This window comes from Cricetulus griseus, chromosome 8, assembly GCF_003668045.3.
Source record: "Cricetulus griseus strain 17A/GY chromosome 8, alternate assembly CriGri-PICRH-1.0, whole genome shotgun sequence".
In the NCBI taxonomy this organism is placed as follows: Eukaryota; Metazoa; Chordata; class Mammalia; order Rodentia; family Cricetidae; genus Cricetulus; species Cricetulus griseus.
Window position 1 is genome coordinate 19,563,668 of NC_048601.1, and position 12,261 is coordinate 19,575,928.

The 12,261-nt window shown below is 44.2% G+C and overlaps 1 protein-coding gene across 1 annotated transcript in view; it reads left to right on the forward strand.

The window, feature by feature from the left end:
* Nucleotides 1-12,261, forward strand: part of Dyrk4 (dual specificity tyrosine phosphorylation regulated kinase 4) — a 40,694-nt gene that overhangs the window by 25,878 nt on the left and 2,555 nt on the right. Inside the window, exons 10-13 of the mRNA XM_027428216.2 lie at nucleotides 2,601-2,682; nucleotides 5,297-5,469; nucleotides 6,623-6,683; nucleotides 10,697-10,826. Coding sequence (XP_027284017.1) covers nucleotides 2,601-2,682; nucleotides 5,297-5,469; nucleotides 6,623-6,683; nucleotides 10,697-10,826 — 446 coding nt within the window. The remainder of the gene's footprint in view (nucleotides 1-2,600; nucleotides 2,683-5,296; nucleotides 5,470-6,622; nucleotides 6,684-10,696; nucleotides 10,827-12,261) is intronic.

Genomic DNA, 12,261 nt, shown 5'->3' on the forward strand with positions numbered 1-12,261 from the left:
GGGGCATGGTTGGTGTCTTGAGCATCAAGGCATACTGCAAGAAGTCCTGAGAATCTGGATTTACTCTTTGGTACTTTTTTATTACCAGTTAAGAGTATTCTTGTCAGTTAGGTGTAGTGTGAGATCAGGGGCTCAAGACCATCCTCAGCTATATAAAGAGTCCAAGACCAGCCTGAGATACATGATACGCTGCCTTAGACTACCTTTCCCCAATATTTATTACTGTATAATTAATGAGAGAATTGGCGATTACTCTATAACATCCCTCCACAATCAGAGTCCGTAAAATCTTATTGGAGAAACTCATGCAACAGTCACATTGGAAAGATCCATCATGACATATAAAGGTAGGCACGTCCCTGTTGATATCATACTTACTCAAAACTGGTAGGCACCTGGGCATGACACACATGTAGGCAGAAGGTTTCCTTCCAATTCTTATCCTTACTGGCATTGTGTACAGAGATCTATAACCATACTGATCGTCTTATTTAGTATTGCTTCTTTGGGAAGGAGTTGGTTTTTTTGTTTTGTTTTTTGAGCCAGGGTTTCATATAACTCAGGCTGGCCTCAAGCACCGTAATCTGGCTGAGGCTGACCTTGAACTCTTGATCCTCTAGCTTCTACCTCCCCCAAGTGTTAAGACTACCAGCATGCACCACTGTGCCTGCTAGGAATTGATTCTTAGATCTGTGCCACCCCACTGGACGACGAGAGCCGGGGCCACTTCTTCTCACCGTCATGTCTTCAGGATCTAACATAGAACCTGGTACCAGAAACAGAAGGCAACAAATGATTGTAATGGCTGTCAATTCAGAGCAGTGACTCGGGATAAGATATAAAGAACTGGTTCATAAACCAGCATAACTCACAGAGAGGCAACTATTCTTAATTTGTCTCTTCTCTACATCCTTAAAAGCAATTCATTTCGTTTTGAAAACTGTTCCTGGGTTAAATTTTTGTGATTAAAGATTTTCAAGATAGAGAGATGCTGTCACAGCTGATTGGAGCCTCATAAGGATGGAAATATATTGATTTATTCACCACACCCAGTTTCAAATTGTCAGCTTCCCAGCTCCAAAGGGTCCCATAATACCTATGGTCTTTAGATTTAGGGGACTGGATTCCACCAAGGAACCCCACAAGATTGTCCCCAGCCAAATCAGATAACAGATTTCTTTGAGACACGAGTCGAATGTACTCAGTAAGTGTGTCCCTTAGGGAAATAAAACACAAACCAGGAGGGTGCTTTGTGAACAGGCATTAAAAATCAGGGAATTGTTCTTGTGTCTTTAGTGTTTATAGTGCATGAGTTTTGAGTGACCGTAGCGTTGCTCCCTTCTAAGAGAACTTTCTCCCATAAGAATGGAGAGGGGAGGGCGTGTCTGTCAGTTTTCCATTGCTGTGACAAAATACTGATGAAAATTAGCTTCCAAGGGGGAGGAAGGTCTGTTTTGGCTGATGGCTTCAATCTGTGGTCAGTTGCCGTCATCGTTTTTGGAACTGTGGCAAAGCAGGACATCATTACAGAGAGTAGAGCTATTAATTTCATGGTGACCATGAAGAGAGTTCTCAGTAACCCCTTCCCTGCCAGGCCCCAGTGAGCTAACTTTCTTCCACTAGACCCCACCTCCTAAAGTCCCTGCCACCTCCCCATAGTGCTACAGGCCAGCAACTAAGTTTGCAGCACACAAGCTGGTGGGGATATATAAGATCCAAGATACAACCGAGGGCCAGCCTCATTTAGTGAAGGAGCCTCTCCATTGAGCTGGAGACACACAAGAAAGTCTTGCTCTTTTAAGCATTTTGCTATCTATCCTCCATGGATTTATGGACATTCTTCTGAAAAGTATAGATGGAGAGACGTGTGTTTTGTGTCAGGTACCAGAGACTTCAGATTGGCTCTGCTGTGCCCTGTGTACATGTTAGTTCAGTAAGTAATCCTCTGAAAGGGAGACCCTTGAGACACAGTTAGCCTTGGCTATCACAGTTTCACCAGGTTTCACACTGAGACAAGAGGTTAGAGCTCTGCCTTGATCTGTGACTTGACTAAACACCTGGCTCCCAAAACTCACGAGAGTCATACAGCTCCATAAAATCTATCTATCTATCTATCTATCTATCTATCTATCTATCTACCTACCTATCATCTATTTATCTATCTATTGTCTATCAATTCACTGGTTCTATTATATCATAGCAGAGCACTAAGGATAGAATTTCTTATAAACATTACATATATTCATCCAATAGCATTTGTAAGGCCTTAAGCAAGCCAAGCAAACAATCAGGTACCAAAGGACATGTAAATAAACTGATAATTGTCAGGAGTTGTTGCACAACCAGTAAGGGAAGAGACAAAATATATGCAAATGAAGGAATGCAAAGCAGTGGATACTGGGTCCAAATCAGATACTGACCACAAGTCAATGTGAAGTCCCAGTACAGCAAGACAATGGGCAGTGGAGAAGATGTGGGAAGACCTTTGAAGTGGTTGTATTGGAACAGGACTGTCCTTGTATAGGTGTGACACATAGGGAAGGAAAGAGCCTGGGTAGCATTAAAGTAAATAAACTTAACAGACATCTTCTTCTCTCTAGGAAAATATTGTGTTGTACCAGAGGGGCCAAGTAACCGTTAAAGTCATTGACTTTGGATCAAGCTGTTATGAACACCAGAAAGGTAGGCCCTTTGCCAGCCTCTCCATCTGAGTTCTGCTATTGTAATTTCTCTCTATTTGCACCCCAGGCTACCCCAGTGCTAGCCTGGGCTTAACCATCACAATTGCCAGAATGCCAGGTGCTCCACATCTCCAAGTCCAAGTTTTTCATCTATAAAAGGAGAGAGTTGTTTCCAAAGAGTGTCCAGACTAGTTCTCATAATCCATAGCTATGGAATGACCCATGAGCACTGGGTCCCCAAACTGACTATATGGGCTTAGAATCACTCCAGTGCTCTGGGACATTATAGTTCCCAGGCACCCACCTTACATGTGTCAAATCCAAATTTCTGGTGAGTACTCAGGAGATTGCACTTTAGAAAATATTCACTCTACAGTTTAGAGTGAATCACTGCCGGTGATTCAGCCTCTGGACCTTTTCAAGCTACAACCTAGAAGGGAACCCTGGGGCATATTCAAACCTACCTTCACTGAACCTCATCATCTGCCTCTCTGCCTTTTACAAGTCTGATGTAGAGAATATGTCCCAGCTATATGTCATTCATTCGTCTAGGTACAAAAAGACAGAACCCCAAACCCTAATATTGTTTCACAAAAGTGAGATAGCATCTGGTTATGTATTCCAGGCTAGCCAGGAAGGAGCCAGGGGTCCTTCTGCCTCTACCTCTCAGATGCTGGGATCACAGATAGGTGCCACCCGACCCGGCTAACTTCATGCTTTAAAACGCCTCGTGTAAGATATGGGCTGTAGCTCAGTTGCTAGAGTGTTTACCTAGAATCGACCTAGGAACTATCGGGTCTAATCACAGCAACAAATTAGCCAGGTGTGGTGACACTCACGTGAAATCCTAGCTTTGGGGAGGTAGAGAGGCAGGAGGATGAGGATGTTCTAGGGACCCCTTTGACAAACCTCAGTCTCCAAAATATTTGCATTACAATTCATAACAGTAGTAAAATTAAAGTTATGAAGTAGCAACAAAAGTAATTTTATGGTTGGGGTCACCATAACATGAGGAACTGTATTAAAGGGTTGCAGCATGAGGAAGGTTGAGAATCACTGCCCTAGGTAATATTCAAAGCTACTTTGTGAGTTTGAGGCCAGCTTGGGCTCCGTGAAGCCTTGTTTACAAACAAACAAAAGCCCAACAAAATGAAATTTAAAAATGTATGCATAAGTGCTTGACAAGCCAGTTTTATAAGCAAGTAGAATAGAATAATTTATTTTTAAATAATGAAATCTTGAAGTTGAGGAATCAGTACATCTTCACTTGACCAACTTAACAACAGAGATGTGATTATAGATAGGGCCACTGCCTCTCTCTGCACCCACCCAATAATCAGAAATCATGGTCACGTGGAAATTACCAAAAAGTCCATCTCTCTGTCTCCAAGCCTCTCACCTCTAAAATCCAGGGTTCCTGCAGCATCATTCTGACTTGGTTACTTCCCTACCAAACAGTGACATTCTCCGAAAGCTGTCTACCTGAAGTTTGAAAATTTAAGTTTATATTAGCCTTACGGTTTGCTTTTGCTGTTGTTGGTATTCAAACTTTATTTTTAAGACAGGGTCTGATATATATAAGAATGTGTATACAAACTTGTGGGGCTTGCTGGCCCCACACATAGTTTAGAAGCTAACGTTCTCATTGAAAAGCACCTTAATACAATGACAGCTGGCACATGTAACAATGATAGAAAGTTAGTGCTTACGCTGGGCAGTGGTGGCGCACACCTTTAATCCCAGCACTTGGGAGGCAGAGGCAGGTGGATCTCTGTGAGTTCCAGACCAGCCTGGTCTACAAGAGCTAGTTTCAGGACAGCCTGAAAGCCACAGAGAAACCCTGTCTCAAAAAAAAAAAAAAAAAAAAAAAAAGAAAGTGCTTTCAACTTGTGAAGGGCTCTTACAGCAGAGCTCTAAAACTCTGCTCTCTCGTCACTTGGTACAGTACCATTAACCAAAGTCAAGTGTCTTTGAATTGTATTGACTGCTCAGTTACAGCCATTCAGCTAAAGAAACTAAATCACACAGCTTTTTGGTTAAGTGGCAGACGTCTTCCTCGGTTTGATGTGCTAGCTTTCAATTGTGGCCACAGGAAAAGCAACTCCTTACAGTTGCGGCTTCACAGGCATCTTAAAAAGCCTGCACTGAGAACCGTGTGTCTTCCCTCCCACCTCCCTGTGTCTGTGCCCAGCCTTCTCCTGCTGTCAGAATGTAGCCCAGAATAGCTTTGAACTAAACAAGTAGCCTAGGCTGGCCTTGAACTTTCATCCACTGGCCTTATTCTCCTAAATGCTAGGACTAAATGTGTATAGCATCGTACACACAGCTAGCAGGCTTGTGTGTTTGTGTGTTGTAGGGGGAGGTGTCGTTATTTAGTTTTCTTTTTAAAACAGCTAATTTAAATTTACTTCCTTGGCATTTACTCCTTTGGAGTTCCTCATCAATTAGATGGAGGTAACCATCAGCTCCTGGGAGGATGAATCTGTTGGTAGATAATGGAAGAAACCCACAGAGGGGGGTTGTGTATGAGGGCGGTGCTCTAAGTTAGTCACCTGCTCTAAATTAGGCATCTGGAGAAAGCTTTGTGTCGAGGTCTCTCTCTCTTTGCACCACAGTGTATACCTACATCCAAAGCCGGTTCTACCGATCCCCAGAGGTGATTCTGGGCCACCCCTACAACATGGCCATTGATATGTGGAGCCTGGGCTGCATCATGGCCGAGCTCTACACCGGATACCCACTGTTCCCCGGGGAGAACGAGATTGAGCAGCTGGCTTGCATCATGGAGGTGAGGGGGTGGGGTGTCAGCCGCCGCCAGCATAGGTGACGTCCTGGGATGGATAACCTCCCTTCCCAGTCACTGAGTTCCATCAGACCCAGCAAGGGCAGTGCCCTGTGTACTCACCCTACTTCTGAGTATTTTTTGTAATGATGTACTTGTGTTTTGCTGACCTGAGTGATAACTTTGCATCACGATTTAAATAGTTGCCAAAGATGCCCTTTCCCTCACTGTAAATACTGACATTTTAAAATAAAATGGTGATACTAGTCTTTCAAAATGTCACTATAACTATGATAATAACGATACAGAAGCCAGTGTAATAACAATAACAATCTGAAGCCAGATCATACTGGTACCCACCAAATCGACCTAAAAATCTGCTGCCTGTGTTCTTAACAATCTCACCTTTCTTTTGCTTTGTTCTTCTTTCCCCTTGAAAAAAGCCGGTAGGTAAAAAATAGCTGGAAGTGATAGTTCACTGGTCTAGCAGTTAGTAAACCGAGGTCCAGCCTTAGATAGATCCTTATGGCATACCCCATTGTTTGCTGTGGACTATTGAAAACAAGCGTCAGGGGACGTGTTGTTAAGGCTGCAGTACCCTTGAACCACCCCTGCTTCTACCACAGGGGAGACTGGGGCCTGTGAGCTGTGTTCCCTACTGCTCCAGGCATACTCTACTTCCAAAGGATAGAGCTATGCCTAGGCTGTGTCTGTCAAGCAGGGCGGAGGGGGCGCTGGCTAATTTCTCTTTGTCTTATACACATGTGAGTTTCAGAGAAGACAGTGACTGGTCAATACTAAATTTTCTTTCCAAGAATATTCTTTTGTCTTCTCAGTCTCCGGGGCTTATTGCCCTTTGCCTCTCCCAACCCAGGGTTCCACACTAGAAGTCATTCCTCATTCACTGTGGTTTGCATGGAACTGACAAGGGATCTGGGTGCTCCCACAGTGTCTTACCTGTTTTGCATGGCAGCCTGGAATAGGAATTGTAAGACCTAGTCTCTGGGGCTGCTCTGCCACTGATGTAGTGTTGTTTACTTAAAGCTTTTTGCACCTTAAATGTAAAAGACAAAGTTTGGCCAAAGTCCCACCTAGATCTTGACAGCCTTTGAATTTGTGACTCCACAATAGTGACACAGCCACACTGTACTTGTTGAAGGTGCTGGGCCTGCCACCTGCCCACCTCGTCCAGACGGCCTCTAGGAGACAGATATTCTTTGGTAAGTTCCATGATCTCTTTGTCCCATTGTATCCAGTGAGGTGTCACTGAACTTGAAGACACCTACCACACCCTAGACAGGAAGACAGGCAATTTTTCTTTTCCCATATTGAAGGGTGATGAGGAGCTGAAGAGATGACAAGTGGTACATAGTAGTGGAACAGATGGCGTCTCACAGTGAACAGGGGTCTTCACAGCACAATACCAGGAGCACAGGAGGCCCTCTTTCTCAGATCTATCAGCTAGTACTGCAATCATGAAAGATTAAAAACACACTCCCTCCCCCAAACAACTTAGCCTTTCTTACCACGCACCGTGTTGAGAAATCAGGGCAGAAACTTCTGGCATAGTGGGAAATTCCACTGTTTACAGTCTACTGTTGATGGAGAATATTACTACTACTACTACTACTACTACTACTACTACTATTATTAGATTTGCATGTGTAGGGGCGGGGTGTATGTGTGTCGGTACATGTGTATGCATGGGGATGCCAGAGTTCAGTATCTGTTGTATGGTACTGTTGTATGACACTATTCCTGGGATGGTGTAAACAAACATATACTCACCCCAGAGAAGGAACTGCTGACAGACTAAAAGTAAGGATAGCAACGAAGTCCAATTGTGATCCAATGAGTGTTACTGGGGTTACTTACAGGAGTATAGGTGAGATGTCACGGGGGCAGAAATGACTTAAACACAGCTGCATCACCAAGAGCCCAGCGTGGGTGACAGCTAGTGAAAGTTGGAAGTCTGAAGCTCACTGCACATCCTGCACAAAGCTCAACAGGTTAGAGAGTGGCTTTCTTTAGTAGCCCAAGTGGTCTGGGCCTCTTCTAGGTAGCTCAGCTGATCTCTGCTTCTTCCACTGAAGAGAGTTATCTCTAGGCAGTTCTCATAGCTTATGTATGTTCGGGGAGAGAAGGGACTAGCAAATCTGTTTCAGGGACTTCCTGAAGCTTCTGAATTACCTCCTGAGATGAATGAGCTCTGCTGCAGGTTGACGTGCGTCACTTCCCTTTGGAACACCCTGAGTCTTAAGGAGCTTCCCTCTAGATGGAGGTTTATCTTGGAAAGAATTTGTTACACAATGGGTATAATCTCCTGTCACTCTCTACCTTCATTTTGAGACAGCACCTCTCTCACTGAAGACAGTGCTTACATTTTGGTTATACCAGTTGGCCAGCAAGCTCCTGCGATCTTCTTGTCTCCATTCCCCTGGAGTTACAGGTGCTGTCATATCTACATTTTACATGAGTGCTGGAGATCTGAACTCAGGTTCTCTTGCTTGCACAGTGAGCACATTACAAACTCAGCCTCTGAGGATTATCAAGTAGATGGAAGCCAGGTATAAAGGAGCAGAGACAAAATGGTTTCAGTCCTGCTGGTCAGCATGTATTGGTTTCCCCTCTGTGCTATTCAGTAACAAGTCATAGCTTCAGACTTCCTGGCTTCACACTCAGGTTTCTTTGGACTCTTCATCATATAAAAACTGAAAATTGAAGGCCCAGCAGAGAGGAGTACTCCACTATGGTAGATCTGTCCCATGTCATTCCAGTTTTCCAGTCTTTCAAGTGTGACTTCATATTTCTGACTAGAGATTGGAAGACCTTGTCTCCGAGCTGGGCAGCATCCTTGTTCTCTTAGCACAGTGTTCTGATACTTAGCTTTCCTCCAAACACTGTGAGGATGAGTACAGGCTCTGGCTAAGTCCCCGGTGAACTGATGGGAGCTGGGCTTTTGACTGCAAATGTTCTTCCCATGAGCTGCTTATAGAAATGAGCCTTTGGGCTTTGAAGAATTGCAGGGAAGAACAATGGGTGTAGGGGGTATTTCCTTTTGCTAGACTATCACAGCAGGGAAGAGTCATATGTCGTAAACCTTTAACACTGACCTCATGAGACAGCATCCAAATGAGGACATAAGGGAGTACACAGCATCTTTGTTGAAAGACACCAAGGACATGTGAACAGATGTTCTACCAGTATCACCATGCCTAGGTCTTGGGATAGTTTTTCAATAGCAACATCCACATCTTTGCATACTCATTGACCCAATTCACAGTTGCCCAAATATTAGGACCCTCTGAGTATTCAGCAAAAATGCTGATTCCTCTGATTCTCTTCTGTGACCCATGGATCTTGGGTCTCTAATGGCTGCTCTTTGGACAGGTGACTCTGGGAAACACCTTCTCATTTCCATTCTTGACTCTTCCCCTGATTTGGGTTGTTAACAATTTTTCAATCTCCAACTACTCTGGGTTACATTCCTAATCAGCAGGAAAAAGAAGCTGCCTCAGGGCAGTGTGATAAATGCTCCAGGTAGCAAGAAGGAGATGTGGGGCGGGGAGAATTAGATCGTAACTGGAGCCTGGAGCCGGAGGAGAGAGGAAAAAAGCAGACAAGAAAAGCAATTGCATAACAATGACTTTAGATGTTAAGTTACTTATAGGGCTGTGAGCTTGATTGTTCCTGGTTTTGGTTTGTTTGGGTTTTTTTTTGCAACATTGGGAGAAGATGAGTGCAGATGCCGCCTCTAACAGGAAACAGAATTGGTGTGGGTTTATAGGCCCTATATAATTCTCTGGTCCATTTACAACCTTGTAAACACAAGGATTTCTATGTCCACAAATTCCTATACACATATTTCTGGAAGTGTCTCTTCCAGGAACTCAGTCAGAGCAGATATTTTGGAGGCTCTGAAAATTACATTGGTTGTGAAACCAATGGAACAGAGTTGGGCATGGGGTCTATACTTAATTCCCAGAATTCTGGAGGCAGAGGCAGATGAATCGCTGTGAGAGTTCAAGGAGAGTGTAGTCTGCATAGCAAGTTCCAGACAAGACAGGGCCACATAATGACACCATGTCTCAGACAGAGGTGAAGAAAATGACAGAAGTTCATTATTTGGCCTCCACAGTGCCCTCACACACCACTGACTTCTGAGAACACAGTGAAGTACACGGACGGACTGTGTAAATACACACATTTGCTCACACACTTCACAAGGTATGATGCGAAATGGCCGCTCTTCTGAATATCATACAAGAACCTAATGTGCAGTTGAATGGTTTCATCTTCAGAGGATTCTACAAAACATCCTCAGGCAATCTTTCAAACCTTCTGGACTTCACACTTTTGGCAAGGACTTAGCAGAAAGAGTTGAAGAAAGGCCATTTCAAGCCATGGCTTATAAAGCCAGGCAGGACCAAACATTCCAGTTGTTGACAAAATTATGGTGTGACCCTAAAGAACCAAGGAAGGTCACCAGCTTGTGTGGCTTGTAAATGAGCTCTGAAAGCATTCTGAAATGTCTTGCTTTATTCGGCCCCAAGAATGGCTTCATTTTTTACCTTATTAAGGCTAGTGAAGAAAGAGAAAGGGCATAGATAACCCAAAAAGATACAACATCCTCTTGCCCAGAGATGGATACTTTTGCCATTTAAAATTTATTTTTACCATTAGCACCTCCAATATAGGATACCATTGGTCAGTGGCAAGTGTTTTTTTTTTTAAATAAATTTTTATTTAAATTAAAAACAATTTAATTTTACCAATCCCAGTTCCCTCTCCCTCCGGTCCTCCCATGCCCCCACCCCCCTATCCCACCCCCTATCCCCTCTCCAGGGAGGGTGAGGCCTCCCCCTGAATGTGGCTGTCAGTTGGGAGGCCTGGGCAATCTATGGGGCCTCTGGAAAGTGATTTAAACTATTTGCTTGATGTGGGAAGCATGTGGTGGGAAGCAGGCTCAGAGCATACAGGATAGTAGGAAACTGTACTGGGCATCAGTCGTATTCACTACATAAGATATTCACTACACTCGTTCAATCTGGCTGAGGCTATTGGATGGTTTTGTATGTATGGGTGGAGAAGGGTGGAATGGGACAGGCCTGTCAGACAGGGGACAAGAGCCACAGAGAGGCCGTCAAGAAGCAGCATGGTTGAGTGGACAGCTGTGAAGTGATTAGTGAATATTTATACCTGTAACTAAATACAGAATGTTGTTTCTCTGAAGATTCCAAAGGTCTTCCCAAAAATATAACCAACAACAGGGGAGAGAAAAGATACCCAGACTCCAAGGATCTCACGATGGTGCTGAAAACCTACGACTCCAGCTTCCTAGACTTTCTCAGAAGGTGTTTGGTGTGAGTTTGTCGGGGTGTCTTTGCCTGTGGGTCCCCTAACTCTTAGGTACTATGCTTTCCCATGTGTTTGCAGTGAAAGTCTAAGGCTGGGAGATGGCTGTTAAGAGCCACTCACTGCTCTCACATTAGAGCCTTGAAGTCTTTAAGTCATTTAATGTGTCAGACACTGTTGTCCCTACAGTCTAGGCTTATAGGTTCAGCCATTTTCTCTGGACAGCAGTGTGTGTGCATGTGCGTGTGCGTGTGCGTGTGCGTGTGCGTGTGTGTGTGTGTGTGTGTGTAGATTGTCACTATCTTAGTCTCAAGCTGCCTGACACAAAAGTTGTAAGTCCTACCATCTGGCACTTCATGAACTAAAGCCATGTCTTCTCTGGGCCTGTTGTGTTGTGTGCCAAGCTGTCCAGTGCACACAGCCTGTGGACCCTTTTGTATAGCCCCTGGATTTAGTATCCAGACCACATACTGGGAAGATAAGGGTAAGGTGAGCTGTAGACTACTATGCACAGCTGTTTACTCAGAATCTGAGAAATTAAGTTCTGTCCTTTAGTCACATCCCCATGAACAAGGAGTGGCCCATGGTGCATGTAGCCATGTTCCAGTTCTATGGTGTTCGGCAAAGCTTGGCTATGGCTGCTGTTTAAGAGGATTTGCCAGCCTGTCTCTTTGGAGTCTAAGTAGACTGGCCATGTGCCTTTTCAATGACTCATCATTTCTCTCCGGGCCTGTGTCCTTTTCTCTAAAATGAGTTATTACTAAGATACCTTCACCCATCAATCCTACAACTGTTCATTGTTTTCAGAATAGTGTGTCTTTATAGTTGTGTATTCCTCTGGAGGGACAAAGTGACTTTAGCAAAACAGTCTGGGCACTTATGCCTTCTAGAATGTGGGCATCAGCCCAGAGGACAATCAGTATTGCTACAAGAACCCTCTTACCCATGGGGGCAGTCAGGCTGTTTTCCACCTGAAATCAAAGATGGTTCCTGTACCTCATCTTTACCCCCCTATGTCACCTCAACCTCTGGAGGAGCCTATAAAATGAATATCCCTTAAAAAATGACAGAAACCAACACTGAGACTGGATTTGGGGTAGGGGTTACCCAGAACTCTAATCATCCAGAACATAGTTCAGGAGCAAAGCAGATTATTTATTCTATCTGTCTGTCTGTCTGTCTGTCTGTCTGTCTATTGCAAAGGATCAACTGCTCTCAACTCATACAAGACAGTAATGTTGACAGGGCCTGTTACTCAACCTGCAATGGCAAGCAGAGAAGCTTTGGAACGGCAGGCTAGAGGTTCTGAGCTAAGTTCCACAGGGTTATATGGAGCCCATTAAGCCTTGCTGCTTAGTCTTAAAGGCTAACTGCAGAAGTTCAAGAGAGGGGAGAGGCAGCTCAGCAGCAGTTCATTTGACAACTGAGAGCTTGTGTAGCTTA